Source organism: Apodemus sylvaticus, chromosome 19 (genome assembly GCF_947179515.1).
Source record: "Apodemus sylvaticus chromosome 19, mApoSyl1.1, whole genome shotgun sequence".
Taxonomy (NCBI): domain Eukaryota; kingdom Metazoa; phylum Chordata; class Mammalia; order Rodentia; family Muridae; genus Apodemus; species Apodemus sylvaticus.
In genome coordinates, this window is record NC_067490.1 from 60404427 (window position 1) to 60422486 (window position 18060).

Sequence of the window (18060 nt, forward strand, 5' to 3'; positions counted from 1 at the left end):
GCATCAGGTTCCCAATGATCATTTATTTACTTCTATATATATTTAGTTATTCAGATTATTAAAATTACGATCCATTTGGTGAACTGAGTAACCAGTAACTAATTATCCTTTGTGCTTATTATTATTATGATATTTCCATAAACATGTTAGGATTATTAGTAAGTTTATATGTGTACCAGTGTGGCAATGGACTAGAAGAGTTAGGAAGAATTGGGTTTGTATTACTAGATTATAGTCATATATTTTTCACTAAATTGAAACATCTATAAGTAAATTTAATGAAATAGGTTCAAAGAATAACATCAAAACTTGCTATGAAATAGATTTATAATATATATTTTCTAGAAAATGTCGTTATTTTAGCATTACATATGTAACATATTCATTATAATAAAAGCATTCTTTGTGTTCAGTGTTAACAGACACTAACAACAGAACAAAAATAATTTTCCCCAATGAATTCTTCACTTAACAGTAACTTCTTTATAGCTCCCTTCAAGGACTCATTTCTCAGACTATAGATGACAGGGTTGAGGGTTGGTGGTAGTACTGTGTAAAAGATAGAGAGCATGAGGTCTAAAGCAGTTGGTGAGTCTGGGGTTGGCTTTAGATAGGCACAAATCCCTGTTGAGAGAAAAAATGACACAACGAAGAGGTGGGGCAGGCAGGTGGAGAAGACCTTAGATCGGCCTTCAGCAGAGGGCATCCTGAGAACTGTGGAGAATATCTGGCCATAGGAGAAAGCAATCCCCATGAAGCAGACGAAGGCCATTACAGACATGAAAGTAGACACTCCCAGTACTCTGAAGTAATCATTAGAGCAGGAGATCTTGAGCAACTGGGGGATATCACAGAAGAACTGATGAATTATTTTGTCACCACAGAATCTGATAGACAGAGTACTTGCTGTGTATAAAGTTCCAGAGATGCCTCCACTTAGCCACACAGCTGCCACAGCCCAAGTGCACTTTCTGGGACTCATGATGACCTCATAGTGCAGGGGGAGGCAGATAGCCACATAGCGGTCATAAGACATCACTGTGAGAATGGCTGTCTCACTCCAGGCCAAAGCTGTGAAGAAAAAAACTTGCAGCATGCACTGGCCATATGAAATGTAGCCACTTTGTGCTAGGGAACTCTCAATATACTGGGGAACTGTGACAGAAAGGGATGAGAAGTCCAGAATGGAAAGGTGCTTCAGAAAGTAATACATCGGAGACTGGAGCTGTGGGTCCAGTGTTGTGATGGTGATAATTATGAAGTTACCTGCTGAGCCGAAGAGGTATGTCACCAAGAAGAGCAAAGCCTGTAAGAGCTGCAGCTCATGGTTGTCAGAGAACCCCATGAGGAGAAATCCACTCATTGTGGTTATGTTTCTTGAAGCCGTTTTGAGAATCAATTTGTGGTAACAGCTAGACAATAAAAATGTTTTTGAAATGCAATATATATGTGTGTGTGTGTGTTTTATATATATATATATATATATATATATATATATATATATTTCTGTTATATATATATATAACAGAAATTATACATAAATGTTCTATTTTCTCTATTCAGCTAATGTTTAAGGAATTGCAGTTTATCAAGTTTTCAGACTTGATAAATATTCCTTTATTAGCGAGAATCTGCAGGATAAAGCAGTTCTTCTGTGATGAAGTTTAGACTTTTTGATACTTAAGCAGTAGTTAGAGGTGAGTACAAGTGTCACAACTCACCATATTGTTTTGCTTTCTCTAAAATCTTTTCATTTTCCACTAGGGAAACCTATGACTTTTAAGTCACAGTAGAAATACCATTTTGAGATATTGGTTAAAGTTTTCTATTCTTTTTCTTTTTCTTTTCTTTTTTTCTTTCTTTCTTTTTTTTTTTTTTTTTTTTTTCGAGACAGGGTTTCTAACCCTGGCTGTCCTGGAACTCACTCTGTAGACCATGCTAGCCTCGAACTCAGAAATCCGCCTGTCTCTGCCTCCCAGAGTGCTGGGATTACAGGTGTGCGCCACCACCACCGTGCCTGGAAAAGTTTTCTGTACTTACATTTTATGTACTTCTGAATTATATTTTGTATACCGCTGTATTGTAACAGATGGTCTAGCTGTGCACAGGTGATAGACACTTTCTTCCTAGCAAACAATGTGCTCATTACCATAGAAACTACATGCAGTGGTACTAAGAGCCTAATCAAATGAGGTATCCTACTGTTTTTCTGTTTTTTAAGTGTAGCAAGCCCAGAGCCTTGAACTTTCTCAGCAAGCACTTTAACCTTTTTTCTACTTTTAAATGGACTTTTTATGGAGCTTACTTTTGCAAAGGAAAATATGTGTCATTTTCCAATTTGGTATCTAACTTGATGGCCTGGAGTATAGTTGGTATCTAAAAACAAAACAAAACAAAACAAAAACAAAAAACAATAAAAAAAAATCCCCTGCTTTTGAATTGTATGTGTGCGTGTGTATGGGGGTACATGTGCATGCTTCTCTCTGAGTAAATCATCTTGTAACACTGGTTTTTGTGAGAACTCTGAATCTTGAGATTAAAACAGTTCTCCTTGTTTTAAACTCAGAGGAAGAGTCATCTAGTGCCTGCCTTTCCCGAAATAGTGCAGACTCAGGCTGCCTTTCTCACATTCCTTTTGTAGAATAAACTCAACCTCTGAGTATTCCATTTCTACAGTTTTCCCTGATAGAGGCCTGTTTTAAGATTGTAATAAAGCATCAGTAAATTAAAAGTTTTAAAATATACTTAGCTGCCCCACTGGAAAAGCTCTTGGCTTTAATCCATAAAAAAGGATCAGAACTTTAATCTATCTTGGGTACCATCAGATTAAATAGTTTTCATCGAAGCCACAAACGATACAATATAAAGTCGGAAAAACTAAACACTATAAAGTTGCCTCAAACATTTTCTATATTTCTCATTTCTGCTCTGTTGTAACTGGTAAAATATTAACAGAATTATTGTTCATTATATTTGTTTTCATTTTTTCAAACTGTACAAGGAGTTGACAAGAGACTGAGAATCTAAACAATTAATTACATTCAGCACTGAGTTTTATAAGACAGAAATTCTGGTAATTTTCAGTAAAATTAAAATTTTTTCTGCTCTACACATTTAGTTTCATTTTTGTTAAGCTAAATATTTTAAGATCCACTTTACAGGAAGAACTTAAATCTCAGATGTTTTTTATAACAGTAATGAGATGCAAAATTTGAACAGTGGCCTTTTAGATTGAAATCAATTTTTTTCACCCAAAAATATAACTATCAAGAAGAGTCATGAATGACTTTGGGGGAAACACTGTTTTTATAGAACATGTAACACTGAAAGGTTTATCTCTACTGCTTCCCTCAGGTAGCATTTTAAAAATAGTTTTCCTGATTCCTGAGTTATACAAGCACATCACATATCAACCTTTCTTATTTATGGTTCTCTTGCATAATATTTTAAAACTTTTACACGGATCACATATGTGGTTTTTATTAATTTACTCATTTTCAGTAAGGTGAGCTTCCTTTCTTACTTGATTGAATTATAACTTTGCTATTTCAACCTTCATTTAAATTCTGCAGTTTAATGTACTGCAAGGATTTATAGAATAACTTCCCTGCATTCATCCTTTTATATTGGAAAACTCGTCTTAGGATTTCTTGGTGTGTAGGCATCTATCTAAACTGATTATCACCTGTGATTAAATTACTTTTCTACAACCATAGAGTTTTAAAATGTGCTGTTGAAGACAGGTTTGTTTTTTTACTGTTTTTTCTTTGAGGGGTGGAGCTAACATAAAAACCAACTGAATGACAGTGTGCCTCATTTTCTCTACCACTTTGTCACTTGGCATTTGGATCCATTGAAATGGTGCAGGGGATTTGGTGAGACGAGGGGTTTATTGCCAGCTCAGTGGTTCCTAAAGTAGCAGATCTGAGAATCTACTGGGAAGAAAGTTTCAACCTAGAGAGCAGAGCCTCAACACTTAGCAATTTTGGTTTATAAGGTCACGTGACACCCAAAAGGCTGTATACTTACCACCATCCTTAGTGTTGCTGCTGGTAAGAGCATCATATAGAAATCCACTTTCGGTTAAAGCGTCATCTTATTTCCGGGCACTGGGAACTGCTTTTGAACATTTGCTACTTACCTAATAAATAAACCATGGAAATTCATATATTTTGGTGTAAAACAGTTTGAATTTAAACATATATTACAGCCGGGTGGTAGTGGCGCATGCCTGTAATCCTAGCACTCTGGGGGGCAGAGGCAGGAGGATTTCTGAGTTCGAGGCCAGCCTGGTCTACAGAATGTGTTCCAGGACAGCCAGGGCTATACAGAGAAACCCTGTCTCGAAAAAAACAAATCCAAAAAACAAAACAACAGCAACAGACACACCTTGAAATCCTTAGACAAATGGATGGAGCTGGAGAACATCATACTAAGTGAGGTAACCCAGTCTCAAAAGATCAATTATGGTATGCACTCACTGATAAGTGGATATTAGCCTAGAAACTTGGATTACCCAAGTCATAATCCACATATCAAATGATGTCCAAGAAGAACAGAAGAGTTGCCCCTGGTTCTGGAAAGACTCAGTGCAGCAGTATAGGGCAATGCCAGAACAGGGAAGTGGGAAGGGGTGGATGGGGGACCAAGGGGAGGGAAGAGGACTTTATGGGACTTTCGGGGAGTGAGGAGACAGGAAAGGGGAAATCATTTGAAATGTAAATAAAAAATATATCGAATAAAAAATGCAAATTAAAAAAACAAACAAAAAAACCACCATATATTACAACTAATTCTATACTCCTTTTTTTCCATTTTTAAAATTTTTTCATTTAATCTTTTTTTTTCCAGTCTAGACTGTACTCTTAACCTCAAAAAGAAAAAGTGTGCAACATTGCAGTGTCCTACTGCAACACATACACCGCAGAGCAATGCGGGATAGTAATATAGGCATGTAAGAGAAAGTAACATTAGTTCAGAAAACATTACCTTAAAATAATTTCTCCACTGCTTCCAACCAAATCTTTATTCAGGCTTGTAACTTTATGTATGCAGTCTTATGTTCCTTTTATCTTTCTTTTGACTACTTTGTGGGTTTCTTTTTTGTTTTGTTTTGCTTTGCTTTTTATTTGTTTGTTTAATCTCTCTCCTGTCAATATTTTCTCTGGCTCAGCTCAGACTCCCCTGGTTCAGTTGTCACCATCTGTCTTCTCTTCTCAGTCTGCTAGCCCAACTCATGTACAACTGCTTCTATTTTCACTCTGCTCAATCACTTTTCTTCTCTACCCTACTCAATCTTCTTTCTTCCTGCATCAACTGTTTTCTCTGACACTATTCTTCTGACTCCTGAACCATCCATCCTCCTGCTTACTCCTCAGTTCTACTACTCTCTCTCTTTCTCACAGTCTCTGTTGTCTTTTTATATCCTCCCGTCCCAGAAGTCCAATAGCCAACTGACACTGTAAAGCATAGGATCATTTAAAGTGGTAGGTGCATAAAATATTTCATACTACAGAGGCTATCAATATAAACTTGTTAATAGTTAATTATAGTAAAAAACAAGTTTTATGAAAGTGAGTAAATGACTTTCAGTATAAAAACAAATACTGCTGTATACTCATCAACCCTTATCTCTCTTCTTTGTATTAACAGAGTACATGTTCCAATCCACCTTTCAACATTGTTGGGCATTCACCTTATTTACATCTAGTCGAATGTAGGTAGACGTGAAACATCTATTTCCAGGCAGGACTCATAGAGACCTTATGTAATTTTTGTTTAAAAACCAAACACAAACATGCAACTATTGTTTTATCAAAAGATTGCTTCCATATATATTTGGGCCTTGAAAATGAAAGTCAGTAGTGCACAAATATTTAGTTCTACTTGTTTTTAACATCCTCAATCTGGAAACAATCTAAATATTATTTAATGGGTAAAATGTTAAGTTTATTTAGTGCATCTGTATTACAGCATAACACTCAAGAACAGAAAGGGAAAGGTTTATGTATATGGATGAGAACAGTGATAAGTGTCAAAAAGTCAACATCAGAAGTTCACATGATGTATGATTCTATGTATTTTTGTACAACTCCTGAAATAACAATGTTTTGAAGATAGGGAAAATACCTTTGATTGTTAAGGACTGGAATGTGGTAGGGAAGGAAGGTGAATGTAACTATGTAAAGGGTAAGACCATAGACATCCGTGTGGTGATAAAATAGTTATGTCTCAACTGAGGTAGCAGCTATATTGCTTCATACATGTAAGAAAAGACTATAAATCTATGATTTGATATTACATTGGAGTAATGGAAGATAGATAAAGGAGGCATGGTACAGATCTGTTCTAATTTGCAACTTCTGAGACTCTAGAATAATTATAAAAATTAAATAAAACGAGATTCTACTGAGCATTCTCATTTTCATTCCATGTTGTTCCATGATCAGAGAGGACTCTGTAAACACAATAATGGAAAGAATCTACCATTCACTTGTGGTATACTGTATAATTTTAGACATCACTGTAGATGAACTCTGAAAAAAGATAATAGATATTTCTTTCTCCTGAGTGCTGTGCTGGTTAAATTTTGTCAGTTTAAGACAAGCTATGATCATCTGTAAAGAGGAAAACACAATTGAGAAAATGCTTCAATTTTGTTGGCCTGTAAGCAAATCTGTGGATGCATGTTCTTGATTAATGATTGATGTGGAATTGCACAGTCCTCTGTGGGTGGAGCCACTCCTGGACAAGTGTTTTTGGGTTGTATAAGAAAGCAAGCTGAAAGGGGAGGGGGGATATTGGGAAAGATTTTACCATTGGCAATGTAAATTAAGATGATATTCAATGAAAGAAAGAGAGAGAGAGAGAGAGAGAGAGAGAGAGAGAGAGAGAGACAGAACAAAAGAAAGAAAGAAAGAAAGAAAGAAAGAAAGAAAGAAAGAAAGAAAGAAAGAAAGAAAGAAAGAGAGAAAGAAAAAAAGAAAGAAAGAAAGGTGAAAAACTCCTGGAAAGCAAGCCAGTAAGCATCGCTTCTTCATGACTCAGTTTCTGCTTCCAGGTTCCTGCCTTAAGCTCCTTCACTAATTTCCCTCAATTATGGATTGTGGACTATAAGATGAAATAAAGCATTTCCTCCCCGGGTTGCTTTGTGTTTCTGGGATTTATAGTGACAACAGAAAGCATATGTGTCAAGTTGAGATATTAAACTATGAAGTCAGGCCTTATGTGGGATGTTTCTATATGCAGTAGATAGTAGTTAACATATAAACTCACAACTTGTCAAAGTACAAAGACTGAGCCATCCATATTGTTATATCATTGAACTCTATGACTCAGGGACCATCACTGAAGACGGTATGGAAAGACTGTAAGAGCCTTGGAGAACCAGAAAAATAGTGTCTTCAGAACCATTGTACTAATAAATTCAAAGGGGCTATAATTGACTCCACAATACCTACATAAGCTTAAGCTAGTCACTATGGAGCTAGAAACGATTCATGACCTTCCACATCTCTTACAGTCTACTGCAAATAGAAAACTGAATTGGGCTTAAATAAAACTGAGCCTGCCAACATACACTCATGTACTGGGTAGAGGCTCACAGGTCCCCTATTCCTCCTTGTTCAACTATTTCAGACTGATGAATTCTAGGGAATGTATGGCCATTGCCTTCAGTTGTGAACCAAATGGTGAACTCACCACTATTCTATGGGTAGTTCCAAATCTCTGGCCACACATTCTGGTCAAAACCAGAAAGCTACAAAGGAAAAAGTAACATTATGTGGAAATGTAGGAAAGGGATCTGTAGAGAAGAGGGGAGAAAGAAGAATAGCAAGTGTAAGAGTCAGATGAGAGGGCATGGGGGGGGGAACAATACACCAAATACATGTAAAATATTTCATCGTACACATTTAATCAAAACAAAAACATGACCTTAGAATGCTGTATTAACATTCATAAAAACTTTATTTAGAATGATCCCATATTGTAGTCAATGTAGTTGTTTACCAGCCAACAACATAATGAACAAGATATTCCCCCAGTAAAAGACATAACAAATCATACTACTGCAAAGTAAGAGTCCTATGTCTATGTAATGGAACACAATTCAGATAGAAAGAAGTGAACTATGTAGTTCAGCCTCAGAATAGCACACTCAGCAACATTTCCTGCTCAAGAGTGAATGGTATAAATCCAGAAAGGGAAACAACTGTGTAATAATAAAAGTCGTTTGGTGGTCCCTAGGGTTAGAAGGCTGGGACAGAAAAGATTGCCAGATACATGTGAATACCAATTTGGTTCTGTGAGTGTGTTGATTGAAGCTGCTTATTTAAATGGTTGACTTTAATGCTCAGTATGTGTACACTTGACATGAATGCCATTTATTTTTTTTTAATTTTTTTTTTTTTGGTTTTTTTTTGCTATTTATTTTTAATGTATACAAATCTCATTACAATTAAGATGTCAAAATGCAAATTAAAGAAATCTATACTGCATTCAAAACAGAAAGTTGCTAGGGATTGTTTATCCAGTGTACCAATCTGAGAAAATGTTTATCTAAAGCCAGAATGCCAGTGAAGATACAATCAGAACTAATTACTGACTGGTTGGTTGGGCGTTGGGAGAAGATAGCATTCAAGTACATAAACAATTAAGTGGCCAGAGGAATCATTAACTGTGGTGAGAAAAAAAAACTGATACAAAAAAAAATGTGAGTTGGAAACTGAGAAAAGATTGAAATGTGGAAGTTATTAATGCCCGATTATGGCTGATTCTCTGGAAGTTAGTTAGTCAATTAGTATTACATATTTTCCTTCCATGAAATGACAAATAGTTTCTGATTAGAGTTCAGTGGGCTTACCCTTCAACAACAGTACAATCTAATGATATGCAAAGATGACAAGAATCAAAGAGGCACACACAGATAAACCTACAATGTTATTTATCGCTATTTTGTGTCTGTTTTCTTTCTTGTTGGAATTTTAAAATTATTTCTGTGAGAAAATAAAACACTTACATTTTTAAAATTTATCAATGCTAATATAATTCATAGATGATATCCTGTATTCAAGGAATATAGTGGGTAAACAATACTCAGGAAGATGCAGCCAAGAATTGAATTCATGTAGGAGAGAGGATGAGGCATAAAAGCCAGGAATTACTTACATACATGGATAAATGCATTTGTAGGTCTAGATGATAATTAAATCATGTTTAAAATAATGTTAAATATTCGAAATAAAAAGTAAAGTAAATATTGCATATAGTCAATAGAACAATCTAAAAATCTATTGTTCCACCACTACTCATTCCCCGTATCATTAAATTGTGTACTTTGATTCTTTTGAACACTCAAGATGAAGGGTCCTTTATATTTTAACTTTGTAAATAATGAGTCTTTGGGAAAAAAGCAGTTTATTAACCCAAGTGAGCAACACCATTAGCTTCTCAACACTTCAGCTAATGCACTCACAGATTTCTGCTCAGCACACAGGACTCATCACAGATGTGCTTTTGACTGTAAGGATCTTGCTGGAGTCTCTTTTTCTATCAGATAGGGTAAGATTTAACTTGAGCATTTTCAGTAATGGAAAAGAGGATCCTTGGGATCTACTTCATTAGTGAGGTATAATCACGTGTCCCTATTTTTATAATCAGATGCACACATACAAATTATTCTTGGGAACAAAGCATTTATTTTGTGAGACATATAGATAAATGTACACTATAAGAACATTAACATGAGTTATAATTTTACCTATTTTTATTTGAAAAAATATTCTTGTTGCATTATTAGTAAAAATGGAAAATATAGTAAAACTATAAATTGGTTCACTTGGATTAGGAAAGGAATATATAGGAAACGTGAATTTCGGTAGGGACTGAATAACTTATGGACATAGTTACTGTACTTTTTATGAGCAAGAAAACCTTGTAGCTATGTAAGCATAGCAGGTAACTTGGTAACCTAGAGGAATTATGTACAGCAATAAGGGATCTAGTATCACACAGACAAAATCAGTTTACCTAATGGCAGTTTAAAATGTATTTATTAAAATTAACTTTAAATTGGTATTGGGTCTTGTCAAAACTAACTCTTTTTTCACTCTTAATTCCTGTACATCCTTAAGAAATGATCTGAAATAATATTGGAATTAGAGGAACAAGGGAGCCCATGCATATCCTTACTGGTCAATTATCTTTCATTTGATAAAACACTCTTGAGAGCCGGGCAGTGGTGGCGCACGCCTGTAATCCCAGCACTCTGGGAGGCAGAGGCAGGCGGATTTCTGAGTTCGAGGCCAGCCTGGTCTACAGAGTGAGTTCCAGGACAGCCAGGGTTACACAGAGAAACCCTGTCTCGAAAAACCAAAAGAAAACTCTCTTGAGAAGGACATAACTAAGAGAAACACTGAAACAGAGTCTTAGAAGAAATCTAATTCATCACTCCTCTAATCTAGGACATAGTAGCAATATCTCTTAGTTTGTTGTCTCTTTAGAGATTGAATATAGCTTTTGCATATACCATTCTCCGAGAAAATTCTTCTCTTGACAACACTTTCTTCAGAGCTGCTTTCATGGACTCATTTCTCAAGCTGTAGATAAGTGGATTGAGTGTTGGAGGTATCACAGTGTAGAATATGGAGAATATGAGGTCCATTGCTGACAGGGAATCTGAAGGAAGTCTTAGAAATTCAAAGCCTGCAGCTGAGAGGAAGAACATGACTACAAACAAATGTGGAAGACAGGTGGAGAACACCTTAGTCCGACTATCAGCTGATGGAATTCTCATCACAGTTGAGAAGATTTGAATGTAGGAGAATACTATGGCAATCAAACAGACAAAGGCTGTAGATGTTGTAAATGCAGCCACTGCAATCTCATTAATGAATTCATAAGAACAGGCTAGTTTTAGCATTTGGGGAATGTCACAGAAGAACTGGTGAATAATTCTCTTCCCACAAAGAGGAATTGAGAAATTAACACCTGTGTGTATGAGCCCAGATATTCCTCCAGCCATCCATACAGCTATCACTGCACACTTGCAAGCATGGGGATCCATAATTGTCTCATACTGCAGTGGCTGACAGATGGCAACATACCGGTCATAAGACATCACCGTGAGAATACCTACTTCTGATGAAGCCAGAGCTATGAAGAAGAAAACCTGAAGCACACACTGACCAAAAGAAATAAAACCATTGTCCATGAGTGAGTTTGCAATGGACTGAGGAACAGTAACAGAGATGAAGCAGAGGTCCAAAAGAGAGAGGTGCTTCAAGAAGTAGTACATGGGAGAATGAAGACGTTGGTCCAAGGTGATGATGGTGATAATGAGGAGATTGCCCATGATGGCCAACAGGTATGTGATCAAAAAGAGCACTGCATGTAAAATCTGAAGGTTACGCTCATCAGAGAACCCCATGAGGAGGAATCCAGTCTTGAAGCTCACATTCATTATGGTCACTCTTGAGACTCAAAGTTTAATTCTATTTAAGAAAAGCTAAAAGAAAACTAGTGATAGCAAGAAGAACTTGTTATCCCTGGGATTAGTTAACATTCAGTTCTAACAAATATTTAGCAATTTTCTGGAACTAGAAACATTAAGTGTAATCAACAAGTCATAAGAATTTTCTGGGCTAGAGCCTGACTTGTCACTATTAGAATAACTGAATGACTAAAATTGTTTACTTCAATAAAGCCAGTGGGAATGAGGTCATATAGTAACATCATCCATTATACATGGTACCTTAGCATCAAGCTAATATATTGCAGCCTCCTCTGATGACTATAGAAAATTCAGTTACTGGTACACTCTATAAATGATTAGGAACAACAATGACAAGAAACCTATTAGTCACTTCAGTGAGAACATGAAGGCAACTTTGTACTACGTTCTTCATTTTCCTATCTGCACAGGAATAAAGTTCTTTCTGCCTTTTCCAAGCCTGTGTGTGCTCTTTGGCCATTTGTATTCAATCTCAGTGACTGCTTTGTTACAGTGTGATTTCCTCTCTCTCTCTCTCTCTCTCTCTCTCTCTCTCTCTCTCTCTCTCTCTCTCTCTCTCTCTCCATCTCTCTCTCTCTCTCTCTTTCTCTCTTCCTATTCCTTCCACCCCCCTCTCTCTTTCTCTCTCTCTCTCTCTCTCTTCCTATTCCTCCCTCCCCCTCTCTCTTTCTCTCTCTCTGTACATCTCTGTATTATATATATATATATCACATCTCATCCATTTTAGACAAAAGCCCATGTTCCATTCTCAGCATTCTCTTACAGTCTATTTTCTCTTGCTTCTTTGCTCCTGTTTCAGATCCTCATATTCATGGTTAGCTATCTCCCACTGGGTCAACTCCACCTCTGTCTGTCACATCTCTTTCATCTTCACATTCAAGCAACTGTTTCTTTAGTTATTACCTCTTGTTATGTTGTTGTAAATGACTCTTTCATCTTTGGCAGTTTCATTCTTTAACTTTATGCAGTTCCAATCATGCTTCCATTTTGTGCTGGGCAGAGTTGTGAAGGAAATCGCCATGACTTTCTTAATTTCATACTTTATTTTCTGACAATTTCATTATTACAAGTGATACCCAAAAATTTTGGCATGCCAAACATTATCTTCCCCAAGATGTCTTCTGACTGACCTTCTCTTTACTCATTATTACTTATCAAATCCTTTCCCTGTGTCTAATAATGATGATTTCTTAGGTTATTCACAAAGAAACAGTCATATTGCAAGTCTATGCTGTTTTGTTTTTCCTGGATTATGCTTTGATACTTGAAATTTCAATTTCAAAATTAATTTTGATGGTTGGAATTTGAAATTCTTCCTCTAAGACCCCATCTACTTTGTCTGAAAAAATATTTGATAATTTTAAGACACTCATGTTATTTCCCTGGTTTTGAATTCTTCTGAGCACAATAGGCAGGCCAAGCAGTGTTTACTCAAGGTAGCCCAGATCATGCACACTGAGGTGGCTATAATTCATGTGATTTTCATAAATTCACTTTCTGCATGTATTTTCCAGGCTATTCAAACTATTCTTTGAGGAAGGAGATTTTAGTAAGTTTTATTAGAAGTCATACCCCTGATACCTGACATGGATGCTTGCCCATGCTGCTTAAATCTCAGGTGCATCTTATAGAATTTGAAGAAGTTTCACTCACCGATGCTGATCTTAGTTGGTAGGAACAAATATCATTGAATCCCTGAGACAGAACATCTTTGTTCAAGAATCAAGCTGTGGGATTTTCTTCCAAGGAGAAAACTAAGGAGCTTTCACACAAAAGTGATGTGAAGCAAAAGATGCTTTAACCTCTCATTAGGTTCATGGTACCTGAAGCTGCCCAGGCACCAAGGGACATGCTGTTCCTCTAAGCTGGCTCTCAGATAAACACTGTGAGTTCAGAGTGTGGAATTTCGAGGAATTCTTCCTCAGGGACTCACCCAGTGGAGACTACTTAATTATTGTCTTGATATAACTGAATGTTATAATCCAAGTGCTCCAGGTAAGGGAAATAAATAGGTTTTTAAATCTGATTTCTAAAGTTTGTTTATAGATTTATATGTGAAAAGAACCTTTTTCCCTTTATTTTTTATTTCAATTTAATTTGTCATTGATAAACTCATGCACATTTGTATAAGCTTCATATAAATAGATAAATGTTTAGTAGATGTTTATATATGTGAATTCTCAATTACAAGAATTCTTAGCATTAAACTATGTTAGCATTACATGAAGTCTAAGCTTCCTCCAAACACCGTGTCTTTTCTAACATCATTGTATAGGTGATTCATTTCAAGTCTCCATTTTAACAGTTAATGGGTTTTTCATGTGACATATCTCTCACAGGTTCATGTGTCAGAATGCTTGGGGCCTTATAGGTGGCATTGTTCAGAAAGTGGTTGGATTTTAGGGAGATTGTGTTTCTTTGGGTTATGTTGCACATTTGGACTAGGCATTGAGGTTTTCTAACCTGGGTTCCACTTCTTCTGTGCTCTCTGCTTCTTCCCTATTGATGCAACATGACCTCATGCTCATGCTACCATGTCTTCCCCAGTGATGGAAGTACCTTCTCAAACTTTAAGCCAACATAAATTCTTGATTCCAAAAGTTTCTTCTTACCAGTCATTTGATCCCAACTATGAAATAGCTAATAGAGAAAGTGGTAAGCTCTTCAAAAGTATGTGGTCCTATAGGCAAAGTAGGAACTATGAGGGTTAGATAATCAAAAAACTTACAGTTACAGTTCAACTCACTGGGCATTCATTTGGGTTCAATACATCTTCAATGGTTGTTTTTGCAAGATTGCCTTTTACTTATTTGTGTATTATTTAGTTATACTTACCAACCCATCATGAAGTTCTTTCTCTTTTAAAATTTGCTTTTCATTTTCCAATCCTTTATTTTATTTTTCTATTTTTTCTTTATTCTTAAGAATTCACATGCTGGGCAGTGGAGGTGCATGCCTTTCTTTAATCCCAGCACTTGGGAAGCAGAGACAGGCAGATTTCTAAGGCCAGCCTTGTCTACAGAGTGAGTTCCAGGAAAGCCAAGGCTACACAGAGAAACCCTGTCTCAAAAAACAAAACAAAACAAACAAACAAACAAACAAACAAAAAACCAACCCCCCCTTCCAAAAAAGAATTTACACATGTGGTCAGTGAATGCTAAGTCTAGTATGTTGGTAAGATGATAATAAATACTTATATTCAAAATGTAAAACTATTATTTGCTCATAGCATCATTGGAAATTGTCCATTTATGTCTAATAAACATGGCAACAATGTTCTGATATGAAAAATTGAAAGAAAAAGGAAAGGTCATAACTGCTTCTAGGTATGGTGAAGAAGAAAATTTATTATAGACATGTGGGAGAGTATAGCCAGGGTCAAGGATATCTGAGAGAGTTCAGAGTAGACATGACCCTGAGCCATGTGAGGAGAAGGGAGAGGAAGAGAGAGGGGAAAGAGATGCCTCAAAGAGAATAGATGAAAAGATCCAGTAACCAAAATGGTTAGGAGGGCACTGTAGCAGGGCCCTGAGGGATAGAGGGTGAACTGGCAGCCAGTATCTGACTTGATATGTTAACTAGCATTTCAGCTGTTTGTGCTGGGTTTGAAACCTAACAATATGAATATTTTTTAGCTTATGAAATATGGGTTTATACTTTTCTTTCTATTTGATGGCCACTGTCTATTTGCAAAAATTGCCAATATGTTTAGTCAATTTACTAATAGCTTAAATTAATTTCAAAGATAAAGATTTTTTTATTGTTTTTACTGTTGAACTAATTTGATTTGCTTGCCTGATGTTACATATTCTTTAGTGGACTTAGCCTTGTGTTTAGATGCATTAAATTCTTTCTAGTGTGGGGATGTCATAGTCAGTCCTAACCTGATGTCACTATGCTATTGCCTGCTCTATCCCAGTCAATCAGTGACACTTCCCCCACAGTGATTACCCTGTGTAACACTTACACATAACTTCCATGGGGTCCCTAAGGAAATTTCAAATGCTATTAGGCATGCTTTAAGAGCCATTGACCTTTGCTCTGGAATGCCTAAGAGATTTTAGTGTCTTGCTTGTGAGATAATAAGATAATGCTGTTCCTGCTTTCTCTTTTGTAATCTTTGCTTATTGCTGTAAATAAAAAATAGTCTTTTTATTACTATATAGTGAGAAAGAGAAGGATCTGAGGGGTGTAAAACAATTTCCTGCCCAGCTATGAATTCCATTGATAATTGTAATGTAGTGCTGGAGAGATGGTTCAATGGTTAAAAGCACTGACTGCTCTTCCGAAGGTCCTGAGTTCAAATCCCAGCAACGACATGGTGGATCACAACCATCTGTAAAGAGATCTGATGCCCTCTTCTGGTATCTGAAGACAGCTACAGTGTACTTAAATAAAATAATGAATAAATATTTAAAAACATTGTAATGTAAACTTTTGATGCTCACCTTTATAAATTATTCTTTTAGCTTCTTACTGCATTGTATGTTTGGCTCTAAGACTGCTGTTCTTTTGCTAGCAGTAAGAATAAATTCATTCAATCTACATTAGAGTCAAGTCTAAGTCTTTGGTCTTTCCCATGGTTTCTAATGGTATATCACTAGGAAGCATGCATGTAGAAATGTGAACCATATTTTTATGGTTAAAAATTCAAAGTTGGGTTTTCTACATCCAATCCCTGAAATACTTCTGGCAAGTCTGTGATGTGGACAGAATCAAATAGATATTTTGTGTTGTAAATCAGTGATCCACCAGCCTAAGTTTCAGCATCTCAGCACCAGAAGTTCCCTTTCTACCTCACCTGTGGGAACTTACACCATCACCTGTCAGTACCAGGTGTGGTACATTTCCACTATGACTATGAGTTGCATATTTTTCTATGTGACATGCATACCCTTTATAAAAGGTCCCTCTCAACATCTCAACTGTTTCTCTGTTTCCCTGTTTATCTGTCTCTGTTGGTATCTCTTTTTTCCCATGTCCCAACTCCAAGGTGACTGTCTGCTCCCTCTGCCCCCAATAATCTTCTTGTGTTAGATCTGTTATATCACATGATCAATGTAGCATACCTTGGCCTGGTTCAGCCAAGCTCCAGGTGCTGCCTGATCCTAAAGTCAGTACTAAAGACTTGGTAGGATATCCTGGTGCCTGTGTGCTCCCCTCTTGTGGGCCTGAGCTACACTAGGACCCTATCTTTTATCCCCAGTCTGCCTACAATGACACTCTATCCATGAATTGGTGACTGATCCATCTCAGAAAGTGTAAATACTTCCCTGAGTCTCTGGTGGAATTGCCCACTTGGGACTCTTTGGTGAGTTTTCAGTGGTTTTCACCTTCTGGCTTCATTGGAAAGTCCTGGTACCAGTCATCCACATCTCCTTGGGCTTTTAGCCCTGGCCCTTGGACTGTGAAGTGACAACCTGCTGTCCAACTTGTGCCTTTTTTACCTGGTCTTCCCTAAATCCTTGAGACGCCTTGGACTTCAGGCTTTGGACTGCCCTCTCTACCTCACCTATGGGAACTGCTTCATCCACCTCCTTGTTCCACTTTGGGATTTTTCTTGGAGAACCTCTCAGGTCAGAGGGTTCTCCAAGGTGAGGGGATATGGGGGTGTGGTGGCATCTTCTCAGAGTTGGTCAGGTGGGTGGATGGGGGTAAGAACTCTGTGAGGTGGGACTGGGACGGGATGTAAATAAATAAAATAACTAATTTTAAAAAAGAAAAAATACCATAGACCTATCAGGACTATACCTAGTGCCAGACTTAAGAGCCTCTAAACTTATCTTCCCCTTTCAGTCAAATTTGGCTTCCATACACCTTAAATAATGAATCCTAATGCTTCTAACCAAATGATCAGGGGAACATAAAAATTCCTCATTCCCTATTTCTTTTTTCTTCTCTCTGAGCCCTTTTTGTTTCTGTCTGATCTCCTTGTCCCCCACAGTGTGTTAAGGTGGTAGCAGGGGGAAAAAGCAAAGTAGGCTAGCTGTGGTGTGCTCAGCTTGTACCTACTCCCCCCTGCAGAGCCTGCTGGAAATAATCTCTTAAGGTATGAAGATCATTTGTTTGTGAATTTGATTTCAAATTCTGGAGTCAGATTCTTAAGCTACAGCTTGTCCTCATGTGACCTCTGGCCTTAGATCCAAAAACAATATCCTAAGATTATGCTGTAAATTCTTATCTCAGGATTTGTAAATTATTGTAGATATATATCTATATCTAGACATATATATATATGTATATATATAAACATTTTAAATTATTATTTATATAAATTATATTTATTTTAGCCATAAGTCTTTTAAATAATATATCTTAATATATGTATAGGTAGGAAATAGTTGTTTTTAAATAGCAACCATGTAGCTCTCTCACATCTCTGCTAGTGATCTCATCAGGATGTAAGCAGCCACATGGGCTGGCAACTATCTTTACTCAGGTTAAAGAGTGCATGGTATGTAACTTCACCATCTTAAGATGACCACATGGAATAAAGCAACAATTGTAAAACGTCTTAGTCCTAATGAGCTTTCTATTTCTCATTGTAT

At 36.7% G+C, this 18060-nt stretch overlaps 2 protein-coding genes across 2 annotated transcripts; both read right to left on the reverse strand.

Annotated features, from left to right (window-relative positions):
• Positions 1 to 415: 415 nt before the first annotated feature.
• Positions 416 to 1375, reverse strand: LOC127669832 (olfactory receptor 14J1-like). Its single transcript, XM_052164049.1, has one exon. It carries the CDS (start codon positions 1361 to 1363, stop codon positions 416 to 418), a length of 948 nt encoding a protein of 315 aa, XP_052020009.1. The 5' UTR covers positions 1364 to 1375.
• A 9123-nt stretch (positions 1376 to 10498) lies between these two features.
• Positions 10499 to 11461, reverse strand: LOC127669119 (olfactory receptor 14J1-like). Its single transcript, XM_052162970.1, has one exon. It carries the CDS (start codon positions 11459 to 11461, stop codon positions 10499 to 10501), a length of 963 nt encoding a protein of 320 aa, XP_052018930.1.
• Positions 11462 to 18060: the final 6599 nt, after the last annotated feature.